We start from the raw sequence: 18,380 nt of genomic DNA, 5'->3' as shown, positions 1-18,380 counted from the left end.
AGATACCATCTCTTGTCTCTGAAACTTTAAATAAGGATCAATCATTACTAAAGTCAGAGGGACTGACATTTCAATATCTAATATTTCAAATAGATCTCTAATTTAAGATTAATTACACACAATCATTATTAGTAATTCTTGAGTCAAAACTGGCCTATATAATACTGAGAACACGTGAAATATTAACAGTATCTAGAGCTAGAATTATGGCTCAGTACCTTTATGTGACCCTGTGATTCTTTCACATAACTCTCTTGCTGGCTGATTGGAACCCACACCCAGTTTCACACCTTGGCTCAGGCAATTAGAGGATCATCAGGGGGTCCTTTTGTCCCTCTGTGGGGGGGATACTCCCACTAGGTTTAAATCTGGGACTCTCCACCATTTGACCTTAGAACTGAAGAAGCTTCTCGGATGAGAGGTGAAACGTCTTCAAGCAACTTAAAGAAGTCCAGACGCTTTTCTTTGCAAGCTCCTTTCACATAACTCTCTTCAGCAACCTAAACCTGAAGTAATGCCTTTATAAAGCATGGCAATATCTATATTATATATGAAATCTATGAAGCTTCAAATCTTATTGTTAACGCTTTTCATAGACAGCTCTGCTTGTATTGCAACATCAGTCATGCTAAAGAGATACATTCCAACAATACATTTGAAGTGTAAATTATAACTTTATTTAAAATTTGCTGCTTTAAAGACTATAGATATAATCTATAGGTTACACACAAGCAAACACAACATGAACCACAGGCACAAGTCGATATATAAACAGAAGTATCAAATCTAAAGTATTAAACCAATAAAGCATACACATGGAGACTTATCGCCAGCTGAGAACTTTAGTTTCCAAAAAGCTTGAGGGGAGTCGAACACCATGATACCTCTACACCGTCATCCTCATTTTCTGCTAGGGATGGGTATCGTTTAGGTTTTATCCGATACCGGTGCCAAATCGGTACTTTTGAAACGGTGCCGGTACTTAAACGGTGCTCGAACCGGTGCTTAAAGAATGGAGAACACAAACTTTGTCCAAAAACCTCTCACGTTCAGCTGGTTTTTTTTGTAAAAAGATAACAATGTTAGCCTTTTCTGCAGCTATGTGGCATATCTCTGCAGCTATGTGGCATCACTCTTGGCTGGAAGCAGTGCTTAAACAATGGAAAAAACACAAACTTTGTCCAAAACCTCTCATGTTTAACTGTTTCCCACTTTTTCTTTGGTCATTTTAGCCTTTTTGGCCAGGGTGAAGGGAGCATCTGCCATCAAACAAGAGGACAGCCGCATGTAGCTATGATGATGTTTGCTAGTTCACCTTACATGCATTAATGTAATAACGTGGTTAGCCTACTCAACGTAAATTACACACGAACAACATGAAGCTACTCATGCAGAGAAGAACGGCTGCTGCTGCCATCATCATCCTCATCATTTCTGCTACACTGGCAGGGCTAGGGGCCAGGACTCTATTCTTCGGGTTTTTGGGGGATGTTGCTCCGGGCCCGATAACTGGCAACCCACCCGACGTGCACGGTGTGAGGTCTCGCAGCAAGCTATCAAATACGGCGCATTTCTGGGCTTTTAAAAAAAACGCTATGCGTCGCCAGGTGTTTCATCGGATTTGAGGTGTTACCTCCTTTGACAGTATCACAGTATCAGCTTAAAGCACTTGTTGCAGGCTGCTGAGTTTGCATCTTTTGCTGTGAAGTACAGCCAGACTTTTAACCGCTTCGCCTTGGACATTTTTAATCTGTAGCTCTGCTCTAACAGAACGTACGTACCTGGCCCCGCGTACTATCCTCGGAAACGTAAAGTGATTGGCTAGACTTGTATCACAGCCCAGGGGAAAAAAAGCACCGAAATAAAGCACCGAAATGTGCGCTGCTTTTCGGTCTGGTTACTACCGTTTACGTCAGAACCGGTGCCATGACACCGGTACCCATCCCTATTTTCTGCCATTCGTCAGGTTGAGTTATATACACATGCTTTAGATATAAGTAGCAAGCACAAGCAGAGCATTGCACATCTGTGCAACCACTTCCAGATGCTTCTTGTTGTAAATGTGCACTTTAAATGTGTGGAAATCCCTGTGGACTAAGGTTTGCCATAGGATACCCCACCCCCACTACAGCACAGCTTTGGGGCCTCACAGTCACTGCCAGTTAAGATTCCCTCTGTGTTCTTTTCTCACCAAGTCCATCAGCCTATCAGGTTTGTGGTCTGTCTGATCTATTGTCCATCATCCCGGTGCTTGTTTATACACTGTACAAGATCTACACATGAGACCTTATGCACACCATTCATCAGCACAGGAAGGGGAAAAGGAACATGGACCAATGTTTGAAGTGGAACCAGAGCAGTGTTACAAGCTTCAAATACACAGCTGGGTATGTAACTCTTCATCATTACAGCAGCCATTTAAGAGCCCTGCCAAGGCATCTGGCATCCGTTTGGACCTGGAATTGGATTTGTTTGTGTAGCAAATCCAACAGGCACCAGTCTGAGAAATCCCGGGCCAAAGCACACTGTACAGGTAAGACTAAAACATCCCTACATTTGAAATAAAAGCATACAATTTATATATTAATCATTCTTTTTGTTGTTGTCTGTTATTTATTTCAAATATAGGTGTATAAACACACACGTACTTCACAAAACTTAAAAACATGTCTTATAGCATTCATGGATACAGTATTTGTGGCTCATAGTGGCAAGCTGGGGTGATTGCACAAAAAACCTTAGAGCTGGCACTTCCAACCTTATAAAAGTACATAAAGAACATTTTATATTCAAAATAACTTATTAACCACTTTCAAAATGGCTGTCTCGTCCATCTTTGATTATTATTTGCTAAACAAATTTTTTTTTTCTAACAAAAAATTAGAAAAAAAGTGGAAAAGGGACACAAGATAGAGGCAACGTTTCTTAATATTTGATTGATTGTATAGTAGTGGTATGACACATCAAGTCCAGCAGAAATAAAAGCTACAGGCATCAATGGTGTCTGCTACTGCAGTCCATTTCACATAGGTGATCAAACAAATCATTAATCTAATCCACAATTACATGTTTACATTTCAGAAACTTTCCAGTCTGGACATGAGCCTAAAAGCTGAAGATTCGATGTGTCCTCACCTTAGCTCAGTTTCATGCTAAACGTAATGAAATCAGTGATATCACATGACAGTTAGTGAAGTCTGCCAACATGAATGAGCACTAATCTAATTAGTGTGTTGTCAGCTGGTAAACCTGTCTAGCACTTTAAGAACAAAATGTTTGTTCTAGCAGAGACACAGATCTGTTTGTACGGCAGTTATGAAACATTACTGGATGTTCTTGTTTCCCATGTTGGTTAACCGGCTCTACAGCTCATGTAAGCAGCTCTGGATGGTCTATAGCTAACGTTTCAGGAGTTTTTAGGGCCACATGCCAATAAGATTTTCGCCAGAGCCAAAGAAAAACCACCACAAAATCAGCAATGTAATAAAAAATTATAACAACATTGTTAATTCGGGTAATATTTACTCAAGCATTTTAAAAATGTGTTTATCAAACAGGCAGCAAGATCCATAGATGTCTGTTGAACGAGGTGACACGGACTCCACGATTTGGTCGACTGCCAGGAAAAAACCTGTATTTTAGCTTTTGAGACATGCTGTCAACATGTCAGAAATTCAGTATTCTTCTACTGTAGGTCCAATAAAATGACATGAATCCACCAACACTTAGAAACATTCCTGCCTGAACATTCTTCTCGTTACAATTATTCTAGACAAATTTGGTTTTCTACTTTCACAAATCAAAAAATACACTCTGATGTTAAAGCTCCATTAATCGGTGTAGTTTTAATTAAAATTAAAGAACTCACTGGAAGTGAAATAGCTGCTTTGAATTCTGAAACCGTGCCCAGATTCTGGTGCAGTTTTTGGCACTTTTCAGGCACTTTTAGGTTATCACTGCATTCGCTCTGTATAACTGAAATCTAGGTGCTGTCACTGATCCATTCTGGAACAGATAACATGCATACTGTATAATAATAACAACCCTAATTTGCAAGTAATGAGTAAAGAAAGTAGAATATGTATCAACCCAAATGCAGAGAGACTTTTATCTGACATTATTTTGTCAGTGTGCTGGAAAAAGACACTGGAGGCTTACAGCTATTGAAACCTGCATTGCTAACAGAGGTAACAATGTTACCCATGTTGCATTTGGTAAAGCTTTTTTTGCTTTACCGTTAATAATGATAGCTTGAAAATATGCTTCTTTCTCTCTTACAGGAGAAAAGTGTCATGGTTGTGTCTCAGGTGCCTAGGGATGGGCTGCATCCCTCAGTCCAGTGGAGCAGGTGGAAAGTGAGTGGTTGATGCAGAGAAAAGAGGTTGAAAGTTACAGGCCAGAAGTCTAGCTTTTCCTTTCTTTTTTAAAACACAAATACAAAGGGCCGATTGCAAAACTTACCAAAACATTAAAATTTGACACAGTTCCAGGACAGAAGGCATCCTGAAGAGTCAGGATTGCATATAACCCAGGTTATTACCTGATCTAACCAGGTTGAAGCCCCTGGATTTGACGCTATCACACAGGTTTGTGGTCTGCAGGTTTGCAGTCTTTGTTCCTAAGTCCACTATCACACAGTGCCACGACTGTGGTAGTTGTAATGGTTGCTGTTCTCAGAGTCTGCAATCTGCACGCTGGGTTTCCTTTCTGGTTCCTCACCATCGCGAGTGCCCGGCCTCTTGGAACGTTTAGGACACTTCTCGAAGAAATCCGACACAAAGTGCACCTGCAGAGGAGAGGAAAGGAGAGATTAAGAGGGGACAAAAAAAGGAAGCCAGACAAGATTGCAGGTCACTTAGAAAATTATTTGTGCTACAGAGATTGGAGTATAAACAAGTAAGGGACACTGAGGAGGTCGGGCAGAGCTGGAAACTGTGATTACACGTGTCTGGAGAGGACTGTGAACAGCTGTTAAATGACACACTAACGCAGACTCTCACACACATCAGAGAGGAACACACAGAGAGCAGGCACAACCCCTGCAGACCATAAAATCCTATGCCCAGGAGGGTCTCTAATTGCGCGCAGCACTGTGAAGGCCAAAGGTGCAGGCTCACATCCCAATTAATCATGCATGGACACACACAGACACACAAACACACGCTCTACCACTCCAGAATTTCCACGAGGCAGAGCTGACAGTGGTTCAATCATAACAGGGAAGTGGCCAAACAATAAAGAAGCCCAGCTGGATGAAGCAGGTGAATGGACTTGTTACCTGCCAGCTGTGAGTATGTGGGTTTGTATCAAGACACACCATGCTGCTGTCACACTTCACTCTACTCATGCTTCCTCTCTACATGGCTTTTAACTTTGGGAATAAAATATATGTTTTGAGCTATTCTGCTAACGTTTCCACTAAATGTCATTTTTATGATTTAGACGGTCACACCCGTGTTTGCCTTTCCAGCACTTGGAAACCACAGGACTAAGATGCAAAGTTAATATGTCATCAGGTAGGAAGCTGGTGGTGCAAAAAATGTAATGAAAAAAAGTCTCCATGTAATCATAAATTCTCAAGAGGAGAAGTAAAAAGAAAAACTGGCAAAAGTTCCCAGGCGTAAGCTTTTAAAAGTAATGGCTGTGTTACTATAAAATCACTAATTTTTGTAGCATTTATCTTGTAGGACGTTGCCGTGGAGACTCACATTTAGCAAAGCAACAAGCGCTCCCTGCAGCAGCCCCACCAGCACATCGCTCCAATGGTGCTTGTAATCAGAGACTCGGGTGTAACCCACATAAACCGCGAAGGCCACCAGGAAGAACTGGATGGTGGGCCGGAGAAGTCTGGCCCACTTTGCCACAAATCTCGCCTGCACGTAAAGCTGGAGGTGGAAACAGAGAGGAAAAAGAGAGCAATGATGCTATTAGCACTGCTGGAACCTAAAAAGGTTATCACACCAATACATAACAGCATAGTCACCAGTTATATTATGGCAACACTGCATCATACATCATAACTGCAATGTGATATGCTAACAAAACAGTAAAGTAGGGAAATTTCTGCCATTTCTAAATGTGCTTAAACTGCAGCACTATCAAGATACTGGTTGGATCCTTTAAAAAAAAGCCTATGACTTTGGTGCTTGAGTTTGCAGTGAAAACAGTAGCTGGCACCTCTCAAATTAGATTTAACTTTAAAAAGGTGCTGAGTACAAATCTAATTTATGTTCTCCACAGACTCGAACCCCATTTATGCTGGAAAGCACCGATGCCAACAAAATATGAATCTGGCAATAGTTAAAAACTCTGCTCGGCTGCTGTTAAAGGTGTAAAAATTGGCATCGCACCACCGTCCGCCTGCCATACAGCTACGCTGCATTCAGCACTATAGCATACTCTTCCAAGGCAGCCCAGAGGACAAGGGCTGGATGTCACAGCTGAGCTCTATGTTTGTTTGCAGCATATGCCTGCAAAACAGAGAGTGCCAAAGACAGGAATGGACACTAGCTGGACGCTCTTTTCTTGGAACTGAAAAAAATAAAAGCTGCTTTGCTTGGAGCTTGCTGTCTAGCTGCGGTGCCTTTTAAAACAAAGAGATGGGGCCAAGTGGAATGAGCTGAATAGGCCTGGAAGACAGGTCAGAGCTCGTGCTTTGCCTTCATCATTGCTGGGAAAAGGGTTGCAGACTATTCCAGATCATTTGTCTCACTACATTCTTCCCCTGGACTCCACTTTTCCCTTTTATGTCTCTGAGTACAGATCTAAATGCATGAGAATGCTCTTAAAGGAGCCCAGAGGTTTAGGAGTTTTTTTTATTTAATTTTTTTTAACTGTACAGAGAGATGGGTTTTATTTCTTGAAGCTCACGTTCTGTACTTACCGCTAGGAAAAGCATGCAGTACATGCTAAAAGAGGAGTGACCAGAATAGAAGGACAATCTAGAGAAAAAACACAATTCAGATGTAACTGCTTTACACAGGATATTTGTACAGTAGCATTTTGCAGCATCAATATCATGTAAAATGTGTTAGACTTCCTTTTCACAGACAATGTCTGTTTTTTTTTTGATTTACAGTATGTTACAATCTGTGTAATTTGTGTGAGGTTCTTGTTTCCTCTATAAAGAAACTGATGGAAGTTCTTTCCCTCCTACCTAGACTCTGTGACATCCTCAGGAGTCCCAGTGCAGTTGATCACCAGCATGTATCCTGTGCAGACTTTCGGTGCACATACTGCCATGAAGTTTGGCCTTGGACGCCCAATAGTGTACTTTGCAAGGTCAGTAAGTGACTGGCTGACAGCTCCTCCAAACAGAAAGGTGCCTACTACCTTGTAGAGTGCAGCTATATACTGATTGAACTGTGTGTTAGACTGAATCCTCTGTCTGTAGACCAGATAAGCCTCTCCAGATGAGATCTGAGGAGAGAGAATAAAAAAAATCAAAGATTATTTCTTGGGTTTTTTCCCCCACATTTTTCCTCCATTACATAAAAAGTCTTCTCCTACTTCTATATCAACTTATTGTCAAGTGCTGGCAAAATGCATCCATAGAATCGTGTCAAATGAGTAAAGTCAGCTAGAACAATGTCATGAAACGTCCTGTTACACTTACAATGACGAGAGTGCAGCAGATGGTGATAGCTGCCAGCATACCGGGGGTGATGGTGTCTAGTTTTAGGGGATACTTGATGCTGTCATCATTGCAGTAAATGCCTCTTTGGTATGGCTTGGAGACAATGGTCATAATGATGAAAGGCAGTGCCGCTGGAGGGAAAACAAACCAGATGAACAGTCTTATTATGTTAGACTAATTGCATATCTGGATAAATTTTGCTCTTGCTGGGATGAGATGGATGCATAGGTGTTCGACTGTGATGTAACAGAAGTTCCTGGGTTTCGGCCGTGATTGGGCGGCACATAAGAGGATCCCAGATCCAAGTTAATGTACTTTAAAATCAAAGACTAATGAGGTAGAAAAACACATTTGGCTATTTTTCTGTATTTTTCAGACATTACCTCATGTCCTAACTTGGGGGATGAAATTTTTTTCTAAGGATAAATGCTAAGTTCACAAGGATGAAAACAACCCACAAGGAGAAACACATTTTGTGCTTTAAATGTAGGCAAAAATACACAGTGGGAAATAGATTTTATATTCATGAGCATATGCAAAAAGAAAAAAAAAAGATCAGACATCAGACATATACCCATGTGTACAATATAAACAGTTAAAAAACTGTACACAAATTCCTGCAGGCATGTGGTTGTGTGCAAAATAAGCCCAAATATAGCTGCTTACAGCTCCCCCGAGAATGCATGATGTCCTCGAGAGGTTCAGAAAACTCAATTCCTAAACCACACGCTCACCATCTTCCTCTCTGTCTAACAGACACTCACTAACAAGCACATTTCAGAATGTGAAGAACTAATAAACAGTTTCTGAATACATTTTGCAAATTGCTTCTTTGCTATGTGAATCAAAAACCTGTTAAATTTGCAGAAGCTCAAATGAGACTTGAAGATATGAGACTGCTGAAAAACAGCTGATACTTATTTCTACATCTTAGCAATGTGACCCAATTAAAACGAGCTTCTAGCTGTCTTTGGCGATCCCCTTTCAAGGCTACAATGCAGAGTGGTGAAGAATGACTCTAGGGAGATTTAGACAATATGTGAGACAAAGGCCTTATATGCACAGGTATAGGTATCTTTTGTCCCTCACATGGCACTGCAAACTTGTAGTTTTATAGGGTTACGGGTATTTCTGACATTCATTAGAGAAGTCAAAGACTAAACAATCAACTGACAAATGGCTGGAAATGATCAGGTGTTCCAGCCCTAGTAAGGAATGTGTTCTCCACCCTAATACTGCTATCCATAGAAGGCGGACAGTCTTGGGCCCACTGTGAAAATACCAAGTGCCTGCATGCGAAATGCAACAAAAACAGCAATGCAAAAGCATCGCAAGAACTTGAAAAGTTCACTCACCAATAGCATTGAATTTCTGCGTAAATGAACTGTGCACCCCTCCCATTTAAAAGCAAAAAAAGTCTGCCCTTGACATATTTCTAGGAAGACTTCCAGTGAGCCTGACTGATGAGAGACCATTAAGACTGAAACTAAAGGAAAATATACAAGAGGAAGGCGGATTGGGATTCAGCTGAGATAAATGCTCTGTTGATTCCATGTTTAATTCCACCTCGTGACAGATATCGGAGAACAGCCTACTGCAAATGTATGAACACTGTCACAAAGAAAAGCACTACTTAGTTTGTAAGTGGACCCGAAAACTGTCACTTCAGTACATTTAACAACTCAAATTCTTAGAAATACCCCTCGCTATTGTTCAGTATTCTCGGCAACAGGCCATGTATGATGACAGAAGAAGAATAACATGCACTTGATCTTATCTCTCTATGTCGAAGGTGACACGGGATGAGATGGGATATAGAGACATATCGCCTGCACACCTGTGGACAAAGGGTTTTATGGGCTCAGTGAGCAAAGGCAGCAGCAAAATACAGGCTTTGTGCTGAGAGCAGAATAAACAATAGTGCTCAATTGGATGAACACATGATTGTGCATTGACCCCTGCTGACCTGGCCTTGATGGAGCTGGATTTAGACTAGACAAACATTGAAGGAAAAAAAGTAGAGACGTTACCTTTAACAAAGACAGTGTTCAGTCACAAAGTAAATTTATTTAAAAGCCTTTTGCCAGACTAGTCTTTCTAATCAAAGTACCCTGGGGAGGACGTGGGAAGCTTTCCCACTATGCGTAAAAACAATCAGAAACATTTTCCAAAACATGCAACTATTGTTACATGCAGCAGCCATAAATGTTTAAGTAATTTTAGTGCCTACAGGCAGTTTAAGTACATTTATTATTTTATTTCTAAGACCAGTAACATTACAAGCAGCAGCTGGTTGTCACCTTTCACTGTGTGGCAGATTCCCACCAATCACTGCATGAGCACAGGACTCCAGTGTGCAGGATGTGGTAAACCAGGATTTTAAAGTCCTATTCCACACATTTTCCTGTTACAGCCACCAAATCCTGTCTGTGATAACTGTAGTGTAATACAGTCTCTTATATTTAACTAACATCCTGTCTGAAGCACCACAGGGGAGCTCGCTGATGCAGATTTACTGATGTGGCTTTTGGGTGGCAGCTTATCCATCTGTATCCTGCATCCTGCTACCAGCTGGAAAAAATGGAGCAAACTTAAAAAAAAAACCCAACAACTACTACTTTTTATTTCTCTGTGGAGTCAGGAAAAAATAGTTGCACTAAAATCAGAGTCAGGTTTAAATGAAACCTACCTCCATGAATACATAGCACCAAGTTTGAAGGTTTTTATAAGGTTGGCCTAGACAAACTCTAGAGAGAAGTTTATTTACCTAACACAGAATGGTAAATGTCAAGCAGCAGTACAACATAATTATTTCTATGCTGGAGTCGCATGATAGAACCAGGCCATTAATCACAGCAAAGCAGGAGAAGAATTAAGGGGGAAAAAACCTTTAAAATGATGTGCCAGCTAATGAAATATCGCACAAATTCACACATGGCTAAACAGCTTTTGCATGTCCATCATCACCATTATTCTACTGCCTGCAAAAATGTATTCATCTCATCAGCTCAATATCTTTATGTTTTTTAATGCTTACTAAATCCTCTTAACAGGACAGGGTTTATGGACTGAATGAAGTCAGCCTGCAGGTCTTTAAAAAGCCCCTCTGACTTGTAAAAAAAGTATTAATTTTTCATGTCTGTTTTCATCCATGAAGCACTAATTCAGCTGACACCTGCCTTTAACTTTTAAGTCATGAATCAGAAGCTCAGATGAAAAGGGGGGGAAATGGCAGAAATAAAATGATGTAAGGAGTCTGGACTGCTCTCATGGGCAAAATAAATGGTACGCCCTGAGGTGCGTATGCGAGTGTGTCTCATGAGCAGTCCCCCTGCGTATAATATCTGCAAGAAACAAACCAGCCAGTCTCTGGAAAAGCAGACATACTCCAACACAGTTTTCAGACAAAATTAGACCCATCGGCACACAAAATAGGCCTCCAGCATACCACGAGACAATCCCACAACCCAAACTGACATTGCTCCAGAGCTGCCTCCACTTAAAGACCGAGCAGTGTCTCTGACTCTACTGGAGATTTTTCTGTTGAGAAAATCTGAAAGAACACAGAATACATGGAAGTAACAATAAAAAGAGTACACTTATTTCTTTAGCGTGCGAAAAGCCTTGTTTTTGGATGTTTCCTCCAAAGATTGAGGGAGGAAAATGTGGCCAGGAAACGCTCCTGCCTGAGCCTCTAATGTGCAGTCCTTCTGCCTCCGTTTAAAGAAGGTTCACTTTAGAGTCTTTGGTTCCACTTTGCAGTAATACCTTGGTGACTCCCACTGCTACAATGGATACTAGAGCAAAATGAAGCTATATGAGAGTAACTGAGAATGACTGTCTGAGGAATCCAGCTCAGTCAGAAGGAGATTTCTGCATTAATTGATACATGAACAACAGCAGCTTGTTCATTCTTTCCACCGCTGCTGAATCACATCCTCTCCCCCTGTTTCTCTGTCATGCTTAAAGCCATTCATTCTTCTCTTTCTGTCACTCACTCGATCACAGTGTCCTCCCACACACTTCTCCCTCTGTTGTAAATATAGAGGCCTCACTGGGTAATGCTTTATTTAGCTGGTAGATGTGCAATTATGCAGGACCATTTGGACCACAATCGCACTCTGGTGCTGACATTCAAGGCCCGTCACATCCTCTGCTAGCTTAGGTCTTTTTCTTCCATTTCCCTTCCCTCCTTTTCATGTCTACATGTATTTGCTGTACAGGGTCCATTTTTCTGCTCTGGAGACCTTAGTCCCTTCAGTCAAACTGCCATGATTATCTGGAAGTCATAGTTTGAGAATAACTGACACCTACTCACCGTGGTTTCTCTGACATAACTTGCTGCACCTGCATAACCACACAGATGGACAATTATGTTCCCTAATTTGAAAAACATACAGTCTGGGTTTTTATTATGCATACCTAAAGAATGCATAGCCTGTGTGTGGCGTGAGATGGGTGTTCCCATGCCCTTAGGATGCCCTCCCTTCGGGGTCGTAGCTGGAACATTTGCTCTTCCATCTAATTTCTTCCACTCTGGTTTCCTGCCTTTGCAGCATGAAGGTCACCTTCTTCTTATTGTATTTCTAGCCTTCTTTTCTTCCTGTTGACTGTTTTACTTTCATCTTACATTTCACCGCTTCTTAGAAATCTGTGTCACTCTTTAGTCATTTACTCAATTCCTGACTGCTTCCAATTCCAGCCTGCGTGGATGAGGACAGAGGGAGGCTCTCCCCCCCTTTCTTTTAGCTGGAGTGTTTCCACTTTTTATTCCTTTGAATAAAAATTTCTCTCCTTCGTTTGTTCCCTCCAATTCAAACATGTTTTTATGTCAAAGCAGGTCATGCTCAAGAAGATGTGTTGCAGTTAAAAAACCAGCTAAAGCTCTCTCTCCTTCTAACTGTCGCCCCTCCAAGCTGGACTGACTAATGTGGAAGGTATGTGCTGAGCCTACAACCTCTGCCGGCGTAGGCCTCTGGAATTCTAATTCACATGAGGAACGCCCAACTTCACCAGTCACACCAAATCCTGCTGCTGCTGTGGTCCATTCTTTATTTTTAATCCCACTGTTTCACTCCGTCCATCATTTACGCGTGCTTAGCTTCAAGCAGAGCAGAAGGAGACATGGCGGCAGGCGAGGCTGTGCGAGTGGTGGGAGAGCAGCTAAATCTGGGTGAGCAATCAAAGAGTCTGGGTTTGGAGGGGATCAAAGAAGTAGGCCACACAGGTTTCAACCTAAACCAGAAAGGCCTGCGGGAGGAGTTAAAAGGCAGTCTGATGTGTGCAGCTACAATGAATAATCCTGACCTTACTAAATAAACTGCTGCCTTGCTGTGTCGTACTTTATCCTGTATATATTTGATGTTGCCTTTATACGTTCCCAGCTTGTTTGGATTAGTCCTTAAAATCTAGTTTGGATCGACATTAACAAGAAACATGTCTTTTAGACTGCGTTTGGCTTATTTACAGCTCGTATCTTTTTCTAGTGATCAAACAGCACTGTTTACATTTTTGATACTCGAGGTTTTATATGATGTCAGTGACAGCTCTGGCAGTGAGCACAGCAGCCCCAAACACCTGCTGTTCATCATTCAGAAAAAAAGGTTACCTAAGGAGAGAAGTGCTTATAGAGCTTATTCCAGAGTGCACGAATTGGGGGGTTACACCAAAACAAAGATTATTTTGAACTGTGAATCATGCTAAGCTCTGCTAAAGTCCAAAATAATAACGTAGATCTGCAAAGAGCAGTGGGTATCCTGTAATAAACATCAATAAATATACAGAAAAATAGAATATTGGATGTCGACATGGCAGAGCTACATAAAAGAACATACAAATAAAAACTTAAAAAAACTGTAGAAACAAACAGTCAAAAATAATCAATGTATGCCTATAAAATACCTGAATTCCACGCTCAACCTCACTTTCAACGATTTAAAATAATTTGAATATCAGCAACCAAAATATAAAGAAACTAAGTTCTCTCAGTGGAACGTGTCTGTTTGTTTAAAAGGGCTTCAGTTTCCATGACATGGCTCTCCTAAGGAAAACCATTCCCATCAAGCATCTTCATAGCTTTGCTCTGAGAACTCAAGCCAATCAGTCTTACCAACAAAAACCACATGAGAGGCCCGGCTCCCAGAAGACTCCGCTGGATGGCTTCACCGACAAACTAACCAGGGTTGGCAAGCAACACAGCAAGGGGACAGAGTGCATTTAGAGTAAAAAATGCAATGAAATGTGTAGAAAGTCTGACAGTTTTCCTGCCGTGGGAATCTGTGAGCAAGCGCTATTGTATGTGTCACTGTGATTGTGATCATATAAAATACTGAGAACAACTTGATATGTGCAGGCCAGGCGCAAATCAAAAACTCTGCTGCCATTGTTCTTTAGCTGTGCAAAAGAAACCAACAAATGCAGAGTGATAAGTGATAAGTATACAATTCTCTGAAAACAAAATTATAAAATACTGTAAATCTTAGAGATTGGCTCCAGCCCCCGTGACCCTAATTAGAATAAGCAGAAGAGACGGATGGATGGACTCTAACACCATTTTAAGAAATGCAGGTATGTTTCTTTTACATAATATCAACTTTTACATACTGTACAATACATACATAACACGTTTTGTAAGTGGGTCAGCAATCAATGACACAGAACAGGTTTGGCACAATCTTACAGACAATAACGAGCGGACACATGGGAAAACAAGAATGCGTTGGCAGTGCCTCGCCCCAAGGCCATTTAGTCTATTGGCCTGGTGTATTATCGAGCGCATTACTCACGATTCAAAATGTCATTCATTTTTCCAACAGGAGCACCCATGAAATGAGGTGAGCTGTGACATACATGTTACACCTGCAGAGCTGTGGGCAGGGAGAGGTTAAAACCCGGTCTTTCCTTTCTCGAGCCAACACCCAATATCTATTTGTGCTGAGTGTAGACTTACACAGACGGGGTAGGGAGAGTGGGAGGAAGGGAGGAAGAATAGACGAAGAACCGAGGCCAGAAGCTCACAATAAACAAGAAATTCAAAACCAAGGTAGATCTTTGACGAGTACAACAACCTCAAATGTCCCTCACAAAAGAAAAAGCGACAGGAGGCTTAAACTAGACAAATAATACACAATACGACAGACCTCGAGTAGGAAGGCATCAGTAAACTACCACAAACCAGCTATTTTACACCACATTCATCCATTAAGGTGCTCAGTAACTGTGTTGTGGACTGTATTAAACAAAAAACCACAACAAAAAAGACAGAGGCACATCTATTCGTATGATACCACCAGTTATCAGTGTAGTTTGACCTGGGCAGGGCAGGGTGAAAGAGATAGAGAGCATGCCAAAGAAATCTTTCTTTCATGTTACCATTGATTTTGGCCTTTGGATTCCTGAACAAAGGATAGATGAAGGCAGTCTGCTGAATGTGAGACATATTTCTTCGGCTGAGCAAAAGTCCAGAGAGAAGAAAAAGGCAGATTTGAAAGGCTCACAAATTCAAGAAATGTAAACAGTCTGAAAATGCAGAAGAAACCCAACTCAACACTGTTTCCATACAGGCTAATGGTCAGCATAATTATAAGCTCTATCGTGTTGTTATTACACGCCTGGGGAAACCTCACATAAACTTGGGGTTGACTTGACGATTATTTGGGTGAATGACATGGGTGGCAGTAGGGAAAGCGAAGGCAAAAAGGGTGGATAATCCATCGAGATCTGACCAACCATCCGACCAACCCAGACATTAATCCCAGACTTGTGACAATCAAATGGTAAGGCTGATCATGTTCAGCAGTCTGTGGATATTCCCACTGATGGAAAATACTCCTAAGCTCTTTGTAAAGCCCGGGATGGAGTGGGGGCCCCTGGAAGTCTTTGTCCTGAACTCCTTCCTCTTTTGTACCTCACCGGTAGAACCGAGACAAAACAAGTGATAAACAAGGTGCCAAACACCAGCGAGTTGCAAAACAGATGGCTGTCGTGCTCATGTGGCATTAACACAGTGAACCAACCTCCCACCACACTGGTATATTCCACATGTGCATATTATCCTTGTGTCCGCATCTGAAAACAACTTCTTCTGGACATGTCAGCTCAGACTTTTTATGTTTGTTGTTTTTTTTGTTTGATAAAGTTGATCTAATCATTATCTTTATGATGAAAACATTTGTCAGATTATTAAACCCGGTGATTTATTTATTTTGGCATCTGTATTTATATGTTTTTAACAAACCCCCTTTGAATCTCAGCTAATTATTAAAAGATTCACACGTCTGTCAAAAGTCTGTACAGTATGTACATGGTTATTTTCATCATGCAAATCTGAATACGGTGACATTAATATTATCTTTATAATGCATTGAGTTATTGATACAGCTGCACTGATTAAGTAATTTCATACAGTTCGTGTAAATCTCCAGTAATGGATTCATTGTTTCTTCCCTAATCGTGGTCCATACCTTGAAGATGAATGTCAAAAGACTCTCATCAGTGTGGAAAGCTGTTACTACAATGTTTGTTAGTATGGTGCATTTTCTGACACTATCCAGAGGAGGGAGGAGACGAATCCGATACATATTAGTTCATTGGTTACAGCAGAAAATACTGTTTCTGCCTGAAGTTAAACGCGGAACATCCGTTTCCGAGCGCAGCAGAAAGTCAAATGTACCAAAATGCACCAAACGTAGGAAGTTGGGAGCAGTCTTTTTAGGATTCCTGGCAGACAAAATATGTGGAATAAGCGGGGCGCACACATGCGTATCAGATTTCCATAAACAAATATTCAGCTTCCTGGGGCACTGTAAAGTCCTGCAAAGTTTTGGTGAGTAGGTTGAAGCATGCAAGCTTGCGAGGAGGATGACACTGAGATTTCCTCTTATGTTCTGCCATGGTGAAATTGCACCAACATTTAAGGCCGGGACGTTATCCCAGCCCGGATCTCCATAAACAAAGTGAGTGACAGGCTGCTCATTTAGCGCCAGACCCGAGTGTGGCAGTCCAGCTGCTGGATCAGCAACAGAGATTAAAATCAGCAGCCAGCCAGAAAACCTTTTGTCTGATTAAAAAAAAATCGCGCTTGAGTTTAACGTGCAAATAAACAAACACCGCTGAGTTCCCATTACTACAAGAGACCCTAAGCTGCTGTTATCGGTGCAAAACACACACAAAAAATGCGAATTATGAGAAGAAACGGATGTAGCCACAAATATATTACCAGCGACGCCTGCCGACTTTTGCGCATTGTCCGTGTGCTAAATAAAAGGAACAGGTTGTTAACTTACCAGCTGTAACGCACAGCACATCCACCACCACGAACAGCTTCTTCTTCTTCTGATCCTTCATTTTCTTTCCGCTAATTTACTTTACAATCAGAAACTTTGAGAGATAATTTTTTTCTTGAATAAAGTAAACAAGTCCATCTGAGTTCGTTCACTCAGAAACGTACAAGTAACTCTAAAAACAAAGGGTAACCCGTACAACGAGTTCTTCCGGGATCCTGGTTCGTACCTGTGCTGCGATGACAGTGACAGCGGAGGTGTGTAAGTTTCTTATAGCGCCACTTTATCCAAACTCCTTTCGGAGCAGCACACCTCTGACGCTCTGCGTCCTTTTGCGCACATAACTGATTTGGGTATCAAATAAAGACCAGAGAGAGACCATCCGATTGAACTGTGACGGAGGCGTCCGCAGAATCCAGAATAAACTCCGGTCAAACCACGCCACTGCTCCTGATCCCTCCTCCTTGCTTCCTCGTCTGGCTCTTCTCTTCATCCGATCACCACCAGGCACCGAGCTTTTGCGCACATGTGCGCAGAAAACAGGGAGGAAGAAGTTTTTTTCTCTTTGTGCTTTTGCCAGTGTTACTCCTTTCATGTATGTTCAGTAGAGACGACTCAATTACTGCTTTAATTGGAGCTGAAAAAAGTGCACTCGGATTTAAAATACGAAGGAAGAAGGAAGATGCCATTTCCCGAAACGGATAAATGTATTAACAGAAGGAATTGACTGATGGGGTTAATTATTAACGTTTACTTAAATGAACTAAAGCAGCCTCACGTGAATATCCAGCTCCCATTTCTTAAATCACACCCACACAACAAACTTGGTGCCATTTTCTCTTGAGATCTTTCTTCCCCCAAACCCCTCTCACACATATAAAAGAGAGATATTAAAGTATGGCTAAGAAGTAAACATATTAGCCAACCCTTTTATATAAGTTAGGACTGAGCACACTTGGTAGAAGACAGAATTTACATCCCAACAAAACCAGGGAGAGTTTTACAAGGCATCCTGCGGCTGAAGCAAAATTAGCATGACTTTACATCAGTAGGACTCCAGGCCACAGTGCTTTATGCCCCAGGCAGTCAGGATGTTTCCCCTCCGCCAGTCATTACAAGGTTTGCTGTCTGCATGCAGTCATGTGTGTAGAGCTTTAAGTCATGAGTGTGCATTAACAGTTCACTCTGTTTGCATGCCAAACATCACGTTTACCCCCCGAAGTATATTAGTTCAGCATCCTTGAGTTAAGCAGATAATCTTGCATGCACACACTGAAGCTTTACTTGAATTTTACACGTTTTTAAGCAGTAAAATCAACTCAGTAGATAAATTAAAATGTTATAGCGTGCAAAGTAAACATCAACAACACACAGAACAACAGAGAGCTGCATACTTGGAGTCATTTTAAAGCTATGGCTTCTCTGCCCCCTTCTGGTTGTTCCTAACCATAGACGGCTTCTTT

The 18,380-nt window shown here is 41.4% G+C and overlaps 1 protein-coding gene across 1 annotated transcript; it reads right to left on the bottom strand.

Moving 5' to 3' along the window:
• Window positions 1-662: 662 nt before the first annotated feature.
• Window positions 663-17,402, bottom strand: plpp2b (phospholipid phosphatase 2b). Its single transcript, XM_086283000.1, has 6 exons — window positions 16,921-17,402; window positions 7,616-7,767; window positions 7,157-7,419; window positions 6,884-6,941; window positions 5,709-5,885; window positions 663-4,786 (listed from the first exon to the last, which is right to left on the bottom strand). The coding sequence occupies exons 1-6, from the start codon at window positions 16,979-16,981 to the stop codon at window positions 4,631-4,633; spliced, it is 867 nt and encodes a 288-aa protein (XP_086139126.1). The 5' UTR covers window positions 16,982-17,402; the 3' UTR covers window positions 663-4,630.
• Window positions 17,403-18,380: the final 978 nt, after the last annotated feature.

The sequence above is a fragment of the Aulonocara sp. 'chitande type north' Nkhata Bay genome, linkage group LG23, assembly GCF_057382095.1.
Source record: "Aulonocara sp. 'chitande type north' Nkhata Bay isolate Kocher_YH1m ecotype deep benthic linkage group LG23, A_spYH_male_GT1.1, whole genome shotgun sequence".
NCBI classification, from domain to species: domain Eukaryota; kingdom Metazoa; phylum Chordata; class Actinopteri; order Cichliformes; family Cichlidae; genus Aulonocara; species Aulonocara sp. 'chitande type north' Nkhata Bay.
The sequence above is the reverse complement of the archived record's forward strand: the minus strand, read 5'-3'. Positions and strand labels throughout refer to the sequence as shown.

What these genes read in the sequence shown, in the direction of transcription:
- plpp2b (XM_086283000.1), bottom strand. Translation starts at nt 16,981, where the DNA reads ATGAAGGATCAGAAGAAGAAGAAGCTGTTCGTGGTGGTGGATGTGCTG. An exon ending in TGTGCTGTGCGTTACAGCTG is followed by an intron (nt 7,768 to 16,920) that starts GTAAGTTAACAA and finishes TTTTCCCTCCAG; the next exon opens with CGGCACTGCCTTTCATCATT. An exon ending in TCTGCTGCACTCTCGTCATT is followed by an intron (nt 7,420 to 7,615) that starts GTAAGTGTAACA and finishes CTCTCTCCTCAG; the next exon opens with ATCTCATCTGGAGAGGCTTA.